Source organism: Myripristis murdjan, chromosome 21 (assembly GCF_902150065.1).
Source record: "Myripristis murdjan chromosome 21, fMyrMur1.1, whole genome shotgun sequence".
Taxonomy (NCBI): Eukaryota; Metazoa; Chordata; class Actinopteri; order Holocentriformes; family Holocentridae; genus Myripristis; species Myripristis murdjan.
Window position 1 is genome coordinate 29647907 of NC_044000.1, and position 17738 is coordinate 29665644.

At 42.0% G+C, this 17738-nt stretch overlaps 1 protein-coding gene across 2 annotated transcripts in view; it reads left to right on the top strand.

Moving 5' to 3' along the window:
• Positions 1-17738, top strand: part of LOC115379664 (contactin-associated protein-like 5) — a 72662-nt gene that overhangs the window by 39997 nt on the left and 14927 nt on the right. For both annotated transcript variants that reach the window (XM_030080466.1, XM_030080467.1), the window contains exons 12-19: positions 631-750; positions 5599-5799; positions 8060-8216; positions 9026-9153; positions 9771-9941; positions 11087-11305; positions 14313-14552; positions 16959-17183. In XM_030080466.1, coding sequence (XP_029936326.1) covers positions 631-750; positions 5599-5799; positions 8060-8216; positions 9026-9153; positions 9771-9941; positions 11087-11305; positions 14313-14552; positions 16959-17183 — 1461 coding nt within the window. The remainder of the gene's footprint in view (positions 1-630; positions 751-5598; positions 5800-8059; positions 8217-9025; positions 9154-9770; positions 9942-11086; positions 11306-14312; positions 14553-16958; positions 17184-17738) is intronic.

A 17738-nucleotide genomic window follows, 5' to 3' on the forward strand; every position in this document is an offset into this window, starting at 1 on the left:
TTTGGCTTTTTGCCTTCCAGCTGTTCTATACATTTTATGTAACATCACAATGAAATATTCACTTTGTCAGGCATTTTCATTCCAAGGTTATTTTATCGCCATGAGTGTTTATAATGGGTTCCACAAAAGGAATTTAACTCCTAATCCCTGGCAGTAAAAGTGCTTGGCACTACCTACAAAGTCTGGTGTTTCCCTAAATGTATTCAGTGTTCAGATCTCCCCTAATAAAAAAAAAAAATAATAATATTATGTAAAACAGCAAAAAAGAAAAAGAAAAAAGAAATTCATTAAAATTCTTGTGCCACCCCACCCAAAGCACAACACAAATAAACCCAGCATTTTTAAGTAACCCGGTTATAATAATAAAGTATCCAAATAAGAATATTTTCTGTGCTCCAACCTGCATTAGAAGTAGTGTTAAAATGGATTCAGATGGAGATAGAAAGGAAACCTTAACCCCCACTAGTGCTGCAAAAAAAAAATCACCATGGCAACACAAGGTATTAATAAAAGTTGAATAAATGATGATGATTAAGTGGCCTCTGTTGATTCACTTGGTAGGAAGCAGAAGGAGCGTTTGTTTATTCTTGGAGGAATGATTGATTCCCGTCCACTCTCTGCTCCTTGCAGCCATCTACGAGCCGTCCTGTGAGGCCTACAAACTGACGGGCAGCTCCTCGGGCTACTACTCCATTGATCCAGATGGGAGTGGTCCCCTGGGGCCCACACAGGTCTACTGCAACATGACAGGTGAGATCACCGCAGTCCACAGTTGTCACCTTTACTCTCTCATAGCTCCGCCAGGATCCCTCGGAAAGCTGGGAGTAAAAGAGTTCAGTCACTTACAGATCACATTGCATTGATTTATGCCACAACTGGCATCTGACAGTTTGCCGTCCAGTAAGAAATCATTACGGTCACTCGATACGCTTCCTGCCAAGGATCACGGAGGGTTTGCAACTCCATTTCTGTGTAGTAACGCCTGTCGCCGGGGGCCGTGTGGAAACTCCAGACGCGTGTGTGTGAAATTATGCCACCAAACAAAAAGGTTACTGCAGGATATGTAGTTAAAATACATGCAACCTGCTAAAATAACAGCCGTCACCTCCCACAAATGACGCATGAAATTAGTCAGTCAGCATCAGGGTGCCTCATCCCTCCAAGTGCTGCTGAAATCACACAGATGGCCTCGACCTTTAATAATTACTATAATTCAGTAATTTACACGACTTAGAGTAAATTAGTGTAATGCCAGAACACTGTGATCGTTCCAAGTTTGACCAAAATTGCACCAGAGATGCCGCGTTTGACATAAAAATTTAACATTTAATGATAAAGCACCGATTAGACCAATCAGTTGAATTGTTAATTGTTAAGACAGCGTTTTTTTTGTTGTTGTTGTTGTTGTTTTTTATTTATTTTATTTTTTTTTTTGTGCAGCAAGTCAGTCTGAGTCATGGTGTAGGAGTTATAGGGCTTTTCAGAATTAGGAAGCTTGACCTTTCATTACAGCACCCCCATTGTTCCCATCACTGTAATTGCAGGAGCTCGTTAGTGGAGGGGAAGCCTGGCAACGGGAATGCCACTTACTGACTTACTGACTTTTTCAGAAATGACCCACTGGAGCCTCCTAGTGGTGACTACTAAACATTGCAAGGGACGGTGTCTGGCAGTTTTGATGCTATAAACAGTGCAAAGACGCTTCGTCTCTCCATCTTTTTGTGTTTGTTTTGTGTTTTGTTTGTTTGTTTGTATTGTTGTAGCCTCTGTGTTCTGTTTACTGTTTGTTTTCTGTTCTTGTTCTGTTTGTGTCGTTGTATTTTCTAGTAAGAAGATATTTAAGGGTCTAAAGGGTAGGCACAATAAGCTTAGGCTTCAGGCTACACCTTTTTGGTCTGCTCTCTCTATGAAAGTGAAAGAAAATTGCATTGTATTAATTTACTCTTAAATGACCAAATAAAACTACTACTACTACTATCTTTTGCTAAAAAAAAAAAAAAAAAAAACAGATGTTTAGCGGATGAACGGAGGGACACAACCTAAGCCATAATCTCCACTCACACACACACACACACACACACACACACACACACACACAAGTCATATTCAGTTCAATATTGACACACTGGGGACCGTATCCATCACTTAGCTGTCACAACTTCCACAGCTACTCTGTCCTTCCCAGAGGTTAATGTAAGAGTGACGTCAGCGCCGGGGTGAGCGCCGCTGCCTCCTGCCGTCTGGCTCTGCACCGTTTTGTGTTTTCAATCTTCCTTTCACAAATCCTCATCGTTTGGCAGTGGAGATGCCTCAGGTTGACCTCAATTAAAGAATCCATTAGAGATGTAAATAACTCTCAGCCTGACAACCTAGGATGCGAATAATCACAAAGTGGAGTGGGATTTTCTTTTAGGCAAGGTAAACACGAAATCCCCGTAGCACATGCTAAGTGGGGGATAGAAATAAGTTGGAGCCCTCACCTCAATTAATCGTATAAACTGTTAACCGTTTGTAGAGGGATGTATGTATAAGCTTAGTCATTTCACAGTCAGCGAAAAAACTACAGGTACTACAGGTATCACACTTTGGTGTCTGTAGGTTTTCACTACCAATGGTGCATCTTTATCAGATTTCGGAAGAAGTTTTATTCAGCAAAACATATGAATTGTTTGCATATCCCACCCCACCCCCCCTTGTGATTGCTTTAAATTAATTTTAGTGAGAAATTGTGAGGATTCTTGAATTGTTTGGAAGTGGTCAACGAGCTGTGCTTGGAGGCGAGCGCATTGATTAAGGCTTGAATTGCAGGGATTTGAGAAAATGTAGCCAACAACCTTTTTTTTTTTTTTTTTTTTTTTTTTTTTTGCAGGGCCCCAATGGGTTCAGTGAATTACAGGGAATGGCTCTCACTGACTCACTATTGAACTGAGTCACAGTATTGAGCTGTGAAAATCCCCCACAAATGCATCGAGGTGATTGTGCCACCACGGCTGGTCCAAGTGACTGAGGGTCTGCTTGTCTTATTTTCCGAAGGATTTGCAGCATGGTGTGCAGGAGAAGAAAAAAAAAAAAAAAAGGTTTTAATTGATTTGAAAATACTTGAAACAAAATCTTACTCTTTCAAATCTGGAAAACAGACAGACTTTGCCGTTATAATTTTGTAGCCTGGGAGTGAAAATGAGAATACCTAATGTATAACAAACACTGTAGATCTATATATCAGTGCAGGTCCTGTGTGTGTGTGTGTGAGGAGTGTGTGTGCGCAGTCGTTACCGTTAACATCTGTACCGGATAGTTTAACATCAACCTGATACAGGTGTCCTGTTTTAGCACCGTGTGGTCATGTGGTTGCGGTTTTACATGTAGAGGAAAAGCTTTGGACGGCGGCTTCGTGTCATGATGATACTAATGGTTAAACATGCGGCGTGATGACAGCGATTTAACGTAATAGTTTAATATATGATACTAATAGTCGAACACATGATATTTGTGGTTTTGCATGAAGAGGAGAAGGCGTGACAAGTGGATAAAAGTCATTTGACTAAAAATAATCGAGTTTAATAAATCGGGGTTGTGTCAAAATTTCAGGTGCAACGCAGATTAACAAGTTTTCAGGTGGGAGTATAATCTGTGCATTATTGGAACACCATAGTGCATTGGTAAACATTTTGACTATTGATTTTTGAAGCCCATTCTTTTACAGTGTGAGGTGCAGGGTTGGGTTGCAGTGGAATACATGTAATGTGAAATATGTATTTAAAATGCAAAATATGACATGAACTGCAATCTGTTACAGTTAAAAACTGGGAAATCAGAGGATAGTTACTCTTTAAAAATATTTGGTTTACTATGGCGATCACTTATAAGTTTAATGTTTATTTATTTTATATTTTATTTTATAAAATTCTAAAATATGCATCAGTATTTAATTAGCTGGAACATCCGTCTCTGCTGGAATTGTTCCATCACGTTTGCGTTCATTTTATTTTCTCTCAGCCAGCAGCGAAACTTCTTTCAGCATCACATGACTCCACCTCAGACCCCCCAAAATATCATGGAGTGTCATCTTTTTATTGGGATTATGCTCATTAATTGCAAGCTAAATGATGATCACAGTGGGGCACATTTGGATTAAATTAAATCAGTTAATAACGTTGAAATCAGTCTCTCTCTGGTTCGGTTTCATCTGTTGTCATGAATTTTTATTGACATCTAGCGAGGTAATCTGGAAATTAAAGTAAAACAAATTCAAAAGTACAGATTAAGAAAATGCGTAGAGTAACAGAATATGTTCCAGAGCGGCGTTTCTGCCACGGCTGCTCAGACGTTTGTGATCGGTTCAGTTTCAGAGTCTTCCCTGAACGCACGGAGCTCCTTGAAAAATTCAGAATTTTCATCCATTTCAAAAGCGTTGGGGCCTGATTCTCCTCCCTTTCATACTGAGCTCTTTCATTTCGCTCCCTCCGCCTCAAATATGCTGACATTTTGATGTCTTTAAACCACCTCATTGGCAGGTTTAAAAGTAATCCCTAATTTACATTTAATTCCCAGTTCAAAGTAATGGAACATCAGAAATAAAGTTAATGTGGGTTTACCGATCAATAAAATCAAGAATAAATTTCACCCTGGCTATTTTTAAATTAGGTTTGAAATTTTGGTACAACAGGATTAAGATATAAAGGCTTAATTTAATCCAGGTTTAGGTTTAATCCTTGTCGGTGGAACCCAGCCTAAAACTACTTTTAATGCAGTCATGAGCGGCATGAAGAACTCAGTAGACTTTTAGTGACACATTATAGTCAGTGAGTCCAGGTTTTACCTGCAACTTCTCAGATCACACGCCACATCATCTTCTTTCTGACCAAAATACGACTTTTGGCGGTGAAAACAAAAGCTACAGATGCCACTAAGGAAGAAAACACATAAGCCTCAATGCTCTAAAACAGTGGTTCCCAACCCAGTCCTCAAGTACCCCCTGTCCTGGAGGTTTTTGTTTCAGCTCTACTCTTTCACACCTGATCCAATAAAGGCCCTTGCACCTTCATGCACGCCCTCTTCAGGTAGATCTGTTTCAGCCAATCAGCATGAAGCCCTTAATTGGATCAGGTGTGAAAGAGTAGAGCTGAAACAAAAACCTCCAGGACAGGGGGTATTTGAGGACTGGGTTGGGAACCACCGCTCTAAAACACATGCATTGACCAAAACCATAATATTAAATTATTAATTAATAGTAAATTGATGATAAGGCTGCTTGTGTGTGTACGTCTGTGCATATGTGTGTGTGTGTGTGAGAGAGAGAGAGAGAGAGAGAGAGAGAGAGAGAGAGAGAGGAGTGACAGGAGGAGAAGGTTTAAGGTGCACTAGTAATGAACAGCCTAACCTGCAGCACACAGTGTATCTCCAAGTTATTTATAATTTACTCTGAAAGCTACGTTGTCACTTTTTGACCCGCTCGAACCCGAGATATTTCCTCGTGTGCCCGAGCCTGCGGGACCCGTGCGATTTGGGTCGAGCATCAGCTTGTGCTCTGCATATAAAGTGTGAATGGTGGACAGTGAGTTCATGCAAACAGCTGAACATGTGCTGTTGTGCGTGCAGAGGAGCGGGTTTGGACGGTGGTGACCCACAACAGCACGGCTCCGGTCCGAGTGCGCGGCTCCTCTCCGCAGAAGCCTCACGTCACGAAGTTCAACTACAGCGCCTCGGCCGAGCAGCTGCGCGCCGTCATCACCGGGTCGGAGCAGTGCCAACAGGAAGTGGTTTACAGCTGCAGGAAGTCCCGTCTCTTCAACACCAGAGGTGAGCCGGCTGATTAAGGCTATTATTTTCTCTAAACATCAAATCTCCACCCGAGCCATTTGTGCTTTGCTGGAAGAAAACCCAATTCTGACCCCAGTGAGCGAATGTATAAACTGCCTCCCTGCACTCCCGCATTCTCATTATTATTTTTTCTATTTTTTTTTTTTTTTTTTTTTTTTTTTTTGCAATAACTTGAAAGGCGATCTCCAATCTTTTCTGTGTGCATTCATCTTGAATTGCTCTGGGAGCCCGCGGTGTCCCAGACATCCCACATTTGCTCCTAAATCATGAAACATTCATGAAGTCCTGAATTCCACCATTCCCTAGGTAGCATGTCTGCACAAACAAACAAGTTCATTATCACACCAGATCAAAGAGAGACAGAAAACAAGCTATTTTATAGCTCTATGAACACTATCAGATATAGCCTGGATTGCTTGCTGCTTGCCTTTGTTGCATGAACACAGATATCTCCTGTGGAAAAAGGTCAATGACTCAATCTCTCGCTTATTGCCTCGCAGAGCACATAGACAGGAACAAATCCCTTTATTCAACAACACACTTTACAGCGTATTTGAATTAATCATTGGACATAATTCCATTAAGTTAATTTCGCTAATCATGCTAATCTGCAGGAAAAAAAAAAAACAGCTGTTTGAGGCAGCCTGTCGGCTTCGCCTTGGCATATGTCAGGTCACATCCAGTTGTGCGGCGTGGCTGCACGCGACCCCCTCTCCTTCCCATCGTCCCGGTCCTTGTCCTATTAAAGAAAAGACTGACTCCGTTAAGCCACACAGTGTCTTGATATGTGTGTGAAATATTTGAGTGTGGGCTAATTTGTATTGTTATTGTACTGTAATGTTGAATTATTTTAATTACAAGTTTAATTCATTCAATATTTAATATCCATATTGGATTAAATTACAATGCAAAGTAGTGTTTGCGTAGAGACAACACAGTGGGTCTTAGCATGACAAGGAACAAGTAATTAACGCTCACAACAATAATTTAATGACTTCTCCTTGCTTTTTTTTTTATTTATTCTGCACTCTTACACTGTTTTCATGATGTAATTTTGTGCATTCTTCAGCCTGACCAACAACTCAACAATATTTCAGAGCTGATGTAAATATTAATTTGCCGTAAAGACTCTGTGTGAGGTCTCTAAAGCTGTTGGAGGCAGCCTGGCAGTGAGAGGCGTCTGCCTGCAAACTGTTTGAACTTCAATACCCAGAAAATCTGTGAGGTCAGGTCAGTAAACTGCACGCGTACGCTCATGTTTACCAACCTGGCTGCTCTGTGCTGCTGTTCACCAAAAGGTACAAGGAGGCAAAACATCTCACACGGGCGAATATAAAAGACAGGTTGTGTTTTGCTTTTAATTTTCAATCCATCACTCCCTGCGCGTCGGGGAGATTTCCCACGTCTGACAGTACGGGCGCTCGAATTTCATTTGAGCACACAGAGTGAATCTGTGGCTTCTCATTTAGCGGGGATGGGCTGCTTCTCTCTGTGGCTTTGTGACTTATATGACAGGTGTATTTTTGCATAAAAATCTCGCCGAGTGCAGCTTTAATGTATGCCGGGCGGGAAGAAGCCCTCATTTCACGTGACACTTGATTATGCACAGCGCGGTGTAGCTAAGTGAGCCGAGGTCCTATTCCCCCGCTAGCTCGCGCCGGCTCTAATGCAGGGTCACGTCGTGTGACAGATGACTGAAGCCGGACCACTTAGGTAGACTGGAGGTAATGAGTCCTGCCTGAGTGGCATCGCAGAGGCCTCATTGACACTGACAGACCTCATGTCATGAGATGCCAACAGATAGGCCGCCCGTAGCTCTGATTACACTCACCCTGCCTGCTCTACAGAAATGACCCTCGAGGCAATTAACAGGCGCCTAAAGCGTGGACGACTTTCCATGAGCAGCAGGATTATCCTCGCTGTTGTGTTCGCCAATGATGTTATGCGGCGTCGATGGTATACATCATTGATAGATATGCATAGATCGCGCCTGCTGTGCTGTTTGAAGACATCAATGAATTTTTTATGTCATATACATCCTGCTCATACAAATGCAAAGGATTTTTTTTTTTTTTGTTTTCCATACCTGTGATTTTCCATATATCATTTCACCTTTGAAGGTAAATCCAATGAAGCAAAAAAAAAATCACAACGCTCCCAATCCGCAATCCGTGACCTTGACCCACTTGGGCTCTGGCACCGGTAAGCTCACTGTCTGTCTGGTTGTGTGTCGGTGCAGATGGCACCCCGCTGTCCTGGTGGCTGGACGGGGGAGGAGAGAGGCGGACCTACTGGGGCGGCTTCCTGCCCGGAGTCCAGCAGTGCTCCTGCAGCCTGGAGGAGAACTGCATGGACATGAACTACTTCTGCAACTGCGACGCTGACACAGATGTGTGGTACGTGACCCCGGACGATGCAACATGAACTCGCCGACAAACTTTTACTTTTAACTGTCAAACGCCAAATCCAAACTGCAGGAAAGAGGCTTTTCACTGCTGATGTGACATAAAATGAGGAAAATGGACATGCACAAACGGCTTTGTTGTTTTGTCAATGATAGATAGATAGATAGATAGATATACTTTATTGATCCCAACCAGGGAAATTCTGGGCAATAAAATGCAATGCAATAAAACCATTTCATAACGTTATTCTGTGGGGTGCTGAAATTTTGCATGTATTATATCTGCATCTACATACAATACATTAAAAAAAATAAAGCATGGTAATTTCATTTCCACACTCTAATTATTGGTGACCATTATGTGCTATGTGTGTGTGGTGGTTATAAATCACATGCAGAATTTCCCTGACCATGATGTTATTTTATTTTTTTTAATTATTCCACCGTTTGCAGCAAAATGATTCATTACAGTGTATACATATATTAGAATTATGATGAAACGAATCATACTTTCTAAACACCGAATGAAGATCCAAATGTTGAACGAAGACCCTATCTCAATTTAGCATATTACATTTTCGAAAAACTCTTTGCATGCTGTAGGTTAATCCTCACCTCGGCGCGTGTGCCCTGCGATTCCGCATTGAGGAGCTCCATTTGCATATTTCCAGAGGCTCTTGTCTTCATTGTGATAGATTGCTCCCCTTTTAATGTGTTTACTCTGCGTTCCGGTTAATGCAGAGGAATGGATTCCTTTATCTGGACCCTGAGAGTGAGAGGGCTCTCTTCTTCCTGTCACAGGGCTAATGATACGGGAGTGCTGTCCTATAAAGACCACCTGCCAGTGAGCCAGATTGTGATTGGAGACACCAACAGGACGGGATCCGAGGCCGTCTACCGAGTCGGCCCTCTGCGTTGTTATGGAGACAGTAGGTGATCGGTTTTTGAGCTACTGTATGGGCTTTGGCTTCAAATGGCTGCCTTGTTTCCAGGGCTTGATGCTGATCTGAGGCAGAGTGTGTTCAAATGCTGCATTTATCTTTCGACTCACATCCTTTCCCCCCTCTCTCCTCATGGCTCTGAGCGTCCAGTCTTGTCACCTGCTTATCAGAAATTTTAAGCTGGCCCTCTCTGACTTGGTATTTTCTATCTGTATTTTATCCGCTGGAGCTAATGATGTGTTTAGGCGTGATTTAGATACCCTCTAAAGACAACAGAGCATCGCTTTAACTTGTCTTTTCTCTCACAAAGTCTCACAGGTCGCTGTGTGACCTTTTCCTTCCTCTCTTTCAGAGTCTGTCTGACACTTTGAACCCTTGACACGTTCAGCCCTCTCCTGTCTCCTGACTGACTTAAAGACTTATCACCTGCTTCTGGCCAGGAGGATATGAGGATTACTAACTGTCTTTCTTTTACCCTCCCATCTGTTTTATTTCCTTTGCCTTTGGGGTCACTGAGTGCAGCCTCTGTATTAGGAACTGTACTCTCCTCCTCCTCTTCTCTTACCTCCTTCCTTTTTTTTTTTTTTTTTTTCCTTTTCTCTCAGAGTCTATCTGGAATGCTGCATCCTTCTACCAGGAGTCGTCCTACCTCCACTTCCCCACCCTGCAGGCAGAGCTCGGCTCAGACATCTCCTTCTACTTCAAGACCAGCGTTCCCTCAGGGGTGTTTCTGGAGAACCTCGGCCTCAAGGACTTCATCAGAGTCGAGCTCAGCTGTGAGTGAACATTCAAGATCTGCTCACAATAATAGGACATTTACAGCTTGTGGAAATGACTTGAAACGCTCCTGAAAAGGACAAGGACGTGGTTACAATAAATAGCTAGAGAGAACAGCCATATACTGCTGTACACATGCACACCCACACAAAAGCTGTCAGTTTGGTTTTTTTTTTTTTTTTTTTTTTTTTCAGTTGGCAAATCAATTTCCTGAGAATGTAGCTGTCAGTTCTGCAAAGCATGATGTAATCCTAATGACACAGTGAACAGCAATATCATCAACCTGTCATATAAGGCCATAAAAGCAGAGGATAATTTCCCTACCAACCATGTAATGAAGCTGAAATCCTCAGTGACTATAATAGATGACTATTGAAGTAAAAATTGATTATAACTCCGTTTGGATTTATTTTGGGAAAGGAATATTATTGTTTCACCGCAGCACACGCCCAGGTAATCAGGGGGTCTGTAAAATGAAACATTACTGACTGATTCCACAGCGTTTCAGGAAAAAGAAAAAAAAAGAATCAAGCTAAATAGGATTTATTGCTATAAATAGCGAAGATTTGGAAGTACCACCTGCTGATTGAAGCAATACACTGTAGTCTTTGGGCTTCTTAGATGATATTAAAGTGGTTCAGGGACAACAGCTTGCATCTTCCTCTCAGCGTTTTTAATATGCATGAAGTGCATTTCCAGTCACTGGAGAGGTATTTAAGGGAGAGGTAGATTAGCACATTTATCATGTTAAAATATGTGAGGGAGTTGATTGCAGTGTATTTTAATCAAAATTAACATTTAGTAATAAATAACATGGTTAATATATACCAAATGTATAATGCAGTGTACAGTTATTGTACATTGAGGAATTGTAAGCCGTGTGAAAGTGAGAAGTTCTCACTTTTTCTCAGGATATTTAAACCAATAATGTATTACCGCAGGTTCCTGTAGCTGAGAGACATTGTGAAATATTGACGAGCTGTCAGCCGAGCCCCCTCATAAATCCATTCAGGTTATCAAGCTTCCCCAGCATCATTGTATCACATTGCATCGCCAGGGGATGATATAGTACAACATAAAAAAACAAGTATCACGTTTAGTCTGACCCGAGTGTCGTGTGTGTGTGGCCCCGCCGCCCTCCCAGCTCCCTCGGTGGTGACTTTCTCCTTCGACGTGGGAAATGGTCCGGTGGTCCTGGCCGTGAAGTCCCACGTCCCTCTGAATGACAGGCAGTGGCACTACGTGAGGGCAGAGCGCAACGTCAAGGAGGCCTCCCTGCAGGTGGACCAGCTCCCGCTCCGCTTCCTGGAGGCTCCGGCTGACGGACACCTCCGCTTGCGGCTCAACAGCCAGCTGTTTGTGGGTAGGCCTGGCCTCCGCCGCACCAAATCCTCACCAGAGGCAGGGATTTAATTAAGCTACTCTGAACAACTGATTTATTATATTGTGTTCCTGTTATAGCTCTGGGTGGGCAGCATCCTGTTCTCTTCGCACTTCCCCAACAACCTTGTTTCCCCTCCTCTGATATTTTAATGTGTCTGATTAATAATGTGCCTTCACCGTACGAAGGACAGATATGTAATTTAAAAAATGTTTCCTCAAGTGGTCTGACAATATTTCAGCACTTACTGAGTCATTTACTTTGTTAAGAAATTATTTGGTAGGAGAATTAAATGACTGACAAATGGAGGAAACAAAAAAAAAAAAAAAAAAAAAAAAAAAAAGATTTTAACGACACTGGATCTGAGGAGAGTGCCGTATCACTGTTTTAACATTAGTGCAAATTACTGTGTTTTAGTCCTCCACTTCAGAGATCCCGTCATTTAGTGAGGACCTGTGGTTTTACGCACGTAATAAATGGACCAAGTGTATTACATTACCGTGCTTTAATGAATGGTTGCTATTAATCCTCATCTGTTTCACAGGGGATTATGATTCACAGGGATTGAGTGGTATAAAGCTATGGTTATAAACTATGAAACACAGTACACACACACACACACACAGAGCACTGCTACCACCAATTTACTTTAACCCTCCTGTTATGTTCAAATTTGACTAACATCCCTTATGTTTGGGGTCAATTTGACCCCAGCAGTTTAAACCTCAACAAAATTATTATAATTAAAATTGTTACCAAAATTTTTGTGTCAGGTACTTTAGGTTTCTTTGTTGACTACCTAAATAGTCCTTTAAATAAAACATAACCCCCCCCCACCCCCACCAATACATCCAGTTTTCCTATTACGCGACTATGGAAAAATATGCAAATCACCATAAAATCTCACTGATTGACCTAAAATTGGAAATAAATATATTTTTGGTGTTTTAATGGTTTTATATTATTTCTAAGAACAGATTTTTGTTATCTATAATATTTGGAAAGAAAAACAATTTCTATTATCAAGGATAGTAACATGTCTTATGTTCGGGGTCAATTTGACCACAGGAAAAAGAAACACAACTTCTGAGTGAGTAACCCAATGTAGACCTGCAAATGGGTCACATCCAAGTCTTTCCAGCTGTCCCCATACAAACCTCCCCTCTAAGTTTGTCATCACAAGTATATCCCCACCTGATGGTGTTACAAAGGGCTCAAATGCTGATTTTATGTCTTGGACATGGCTGACAGCGTATCTGCTGGGGCCTGGAACCATTTTGATGACATTAGCAGCACTAACCCTGCGTTCCAAATCGCATACTTATACTTTTTACTTTTAGTATGTACTGCAGCTGCCCTTACAAAGTATGTAGTTTAGTATGTATTGGGACATACTAATTCTTTTTTTCCCTACTAAATAGTATGGTAGTATGGGTATTGGAACGCAGGGTAAGTCGACCCTGTTGTTCATGTGGGGAGAGGGACCATGACACCTCTCCATTTTTGGAAGGTAACGTGTCTGCTGGTGGTTGAGAGACAACAGGAGGGTCAACACTGAGGGTTTCATTCTCATCAGAGGAGGATGCCTCATAACCAGGGTCCTCCTCAACATGATCCTCTGTCTCTGACACATTCTCCTCTGTGTCACTTCACTGTCTAAGAGCTGTGACAAAACCTCACTGGCAGAAAACCTTTGCTTCACGTTCATATTCAGCTAAGAGAGAGAGCATAAAGTGAGAGTACACAGAGCAACAAGAGAAATGATTTAGAAGGCTGCTGTGCAAGCTTCTATATGTTTGCTCCTGCCCCATGTGGTGGGAACTATCAATGTCCTTGTGGGAACCATATTTCCCCACCCTCACAGCGCGGGAAATATCGAAGTTCTTGTAGGTATTATGTTTTCCCCTCCCCAATATCTCCCCCCATATCCACCCATGTCAGTGGTTCCCGTACTACTTCAGGTATGGTTATGTTAGCTTAGGGCCCTAAAGCAGAGGGAAGTTTTTTGAAGATTATCAAATTGCATGTTATAGTGAACTCAATATCATCCAAAAAAAAAAACCAAAATGTGTGTAAAACGGTGTTTTTACAGCTAAAACAGCCTGGGGTCAAATTGACCCCAAACACCACCGATGCGTACAAAATGCGTACAGGACACTGAAAACATATCATTGTGTGAATTTCATGTTTACCCGGTAGTATCCATTAAATTAGGAAAAGTCATAAAATATGAAGCAAAAAAAATGATGTTAAGCATTTATTTAGAGACGTTAAAAACTGAATGGGGTCAAATTGACCCCAAACATAATAGGAGGGTTAAGGCTCACTCCCATCCGTAGCAGTGTTAGTGACATAATACATCGATTTATCACTTGTTATACAGAAACTGACAAACACTGTGAGGAGGAAGTTGAGTCGAGTCGAGTTGAGCTGAACTTTATTGGGATGTTTTTTCCGCCGGTGGCTACTCTTTGAGGGGCCCTGAATTTTTAAACACAATACGACAGGAGTCAAAATGTACACAACAGATAAGTAAAGTTAAGAAAGTAAGTAAAAAGAGTACACACTCACAATAAAATGCAAGCCATCATTGCTACACTTAATACTTTTACAGCAGAAATAGGCGAGCATAGAGAAAAAACAAAAAAACTTGGCACAAGCAGAGTCGGCTATGTTGAATTTTAATACATTTTTTGTTACTGTCTAATTATAATGTAATTACATTAAGGGGTTGTAATCTAGAGGCTACCAAATGCCTAATGACACTTCACCCGGTCCATACTGTCCCATAGCTTTGCATACTTAGTCTTAATGAGGCCTCACACACTCGAGTGCTTCCAGAGTCGCCTTAGATGCTTACTGGAATTAAATGAAGGCTTCTGGTAAATCCCCATCAGCCTTGACGGGAGTTATGATTATTAAGTAGTCATAGATGCCGCGTGGCACAGTAGCAGGCGCTGTGGGCGACTAACGGCCGTTCTTCCTCCAGGGGGAACGGCGTCCCGGCAGAGAGGCTTCCTGGGCTGCATCAGGACTCTGACCATCAACGGCGTGACCTTTGACCTGGAGGAGAGAGCCAAGGTGACCCCGGGCGTGAGCTCCGGCTGCCCCGGCTACTGCAGCGGCTCCAGCAGCCTCTGCCACAACAGAGGGAGGTGCATCGAGAAGAGCAGCGGCTACGTCTGCGACTGCTCCCAGTCGGCGTACGGCGGGCCGGCCTGTAAAGAAGGTGGGCTCAGGAAATAAACAACCGCCTCAAATTGTAACTTGCTGCCAGTGACACTGAGGCTCCAACAGTTTTGAACAGAGAAATCATGTATTTTGCCCTTCATAACATGATATCGTTGATGTGTGTGTGTCATTTTTCAGATATTTGCTCCAGTAGTCTTTTAAATTGAAGTTGAGACAAACAGTTAATTTGAATATTTTACACTTACAACGCAGGGCCATTGTTCATGAAACAAAATTGCATGAGTAGAAAAACATTCACAAATGTTCGTGAGCATATGAGTGCATCTGTGTTATCCTTGTGATGTGCTCTCCACGACCCTGAGCAGGAATAAGTGGGCAAAGACAATGAATGAATAAATACTGTCTGGTTTGCTGCCTAAAGTTTCAGCTACAGTCAACTTGTGAGGAAGTGAGCAAAGGAGGCCACTAGCGCGGTGGACATTTTAGGACATTGTCCATCTTCAGACAAACAGGCATAGTTCATCAGGCTGAAAGGCTTCAGGAAAAGTTACATCTCAGGTCTGGACATCAGGAGTACCTGCTGCAGTCCAAAGTGCCTCAGACTAAATGGTAAAATTGACTCAAACTGTAGTAATATTAGATATTGTAGCCTATAATCACACAACATTGTGTTATATTCTTAATCAATTAGTAATTACAAACAAATCTGATGACTCACCTGTGAAAATGCGTGATGTTCCTAGAAAGCAATTTTCCATCTTTGTCTATTGGAAGAGAACCTGCTTACTGCTGATTAATGGACCATCCAGAAACTATATAATATATATTTTATATATACAAGAAAATGAAAATTTCCCATAATCCATTTTCTTTCTCCCATATATGTACTTTTTAGACGGTCCCTTAATTAGTGACAGTGCCATAGACGTGGATGGAAAATTACTTTCTTGAGGCATCAAATTATGGGAATATACAGTGAATTTTGCTATTTAGTAGCCACAGTTTTGCCTGATATCCAGTTGTTTCAGGCTTCAGACTTCATGATTTTTTTTCCTTTAGACCTGAGGCCTATTAGAGTGAGGAGTGATGCCTTTTTGTCCGACATCTGAGGTCTGATGGTGTCCTAAAATGTACACGGTACACCATGTTCAGCATATTCTCATGTTTCTGTGATTGTTGTAGATGGACCAAAGTCGCTCAGCCTGTGCTTGTCTTGTGTTAGCATCCTGCTCTGTGGTGGAGCTGAAGCAACAGGAACAGCAAGCTTTAAAAAAAAAAAAAAAAAATCTACTATTATTTCTGTACCTTTCAGTCCTTCCAAGATATGACGGCATTTCTGTTCACTCTACAGTTCATTCAGTATAATCTGAATTTGAATGCTTTACTCCTTTGTTATCAGCTCCTACAGTATACCGTGGCTTCACATGAACGTGAACGTGTGATTGCAAAATGTTCCTCGGTGGAAAGCATTTTCAATTAAGTTCAGTTCATTGCAAAAAAAAAAAAACGCTCAAAGACTGGACTGAATTGCATTCACTGAAATGTAAGGTGGAGAGGACACTGCTTCATAAAGGAGGATATGATGTTCAGTTTGGTGCATCTCGACGTTCAGCGCCTCTTGAAAGGAGGACATTAAGATTAGTGATGTTCAAAAAGTGGAATTTAGATTCGACGTGAGAAGGTGATCAAAGCAGGAGCGGAGGAGATGACAGATTCTGGCTGCTCCACAGTCTCTGGTCTGTCTGGGAGGATCAAGCTTTCACTTTTACACTCGTCTGGAGTTCTATTATTGTGGTGGAGGGCCTATCAGATATGTCACCAGTATGAAGTACAATAGACTTCCTTTGATCCAATCGTCTGTCAAGTGAGATATCGAATGTCTCTCTCGGCGCAGGAGTTAAACTTTATGAAATTTCAGCAGTAAAATGCACTTGTTAGATACATTGATTCAGTTATACGTCAGTCTGGTGGCAGATCAGATTTTCATCGCTCCATGTCAACAGATAATGAGGGCTGAAAGTATTGCACGCTGAACATAATGCTAGGATTAAACATCAAATGTCACCTCATGGTGACGCAGGCTATTTCTGTCCACTCCTGTTATTCATTTATAAGCTAAGCGCTACTCTAAAAAAAAAAAAAAAAAAAAAAGGTAATTAAGCCATGGTAATAAGTCCGTCAGCAGCAACTCAGAGATCAGACAAATGTTGTTGAGAACAAAAGGTCAGTGGTTCAGATACCAGCGAGGGACAAATGTGGATGAGCAGCATTCTTCCCTGCTACAATAAATGTTGACGCTCCTCTGATCATCAACAACAGCTCCTGTGGACAACAGTGGAAGACAGAACTTTCTCTGGATAAATAAAGCTGAGAATAAGAAAACCAGTTCCAATATAAGAGATTTCATTGTGCTGAGTCTGTCTTTGTGTCCCTGTGTGTGCAGAGGTATCGGTGTCCTTCGACAGAGAGTCCTCGGTCACCTACACCTTCCAGGAGCCCTTCTCAGTGATGCAGAACCGAAGCTCCCAGGCCTCCAGTGTTTCCAGAGAAACCAGCAGGTTCAGGGAGGATGTGGCCTTCAGCTTCCTCACCTCCCAGAGCCCAGCCATGCTGCTGACTGTCAGCACCTTCAGCCAGCAGTACATCGCCGTCATCCTGGCCAGGAACGGTACGGACGCATGGCTGTGACATTTCACATTTCACACACTGTGCCCGGTCCCATGGTGCATTTGTGACAATGTCATAGACACCTAACTAAATTTAACTTTATTTTAATGTGATCTCTACTTCATCAGCTGTCTTCATTTTTTTTCTTGTTAGAACTGAACTGTTAACACAAAGTAGCTTATAGCATATTGCATATATAGAAGCACTAAGCTCCTCTTCTTAAATATTAGAATATGTGTACTTTTACCATTATAAAAAAAGGTATGTACTCATTTAGCCTTTGACCTACAGTACATGGGTGGAGTGTGCATCTTCCTCAATCTTGAGTACCCAACCAGAAACCTGCAAGTCTGATGGTTCTGTGCAGTATCTTAGGTTTTCCCAGAACTGCGCTCTTCTCAACAGAGATGTCAGCTGTCCTAACTGGAATCTGTTAGTGCCACTCTCCAGTTTCGGCATCCCAGCGCTGGGCACACTTATACCCACTGGGAGCACTTTTGCCTTCACTTTTTCTCCGGTTCTTCTCTCAGTCCCTAGTACTCATCATTCATTCATT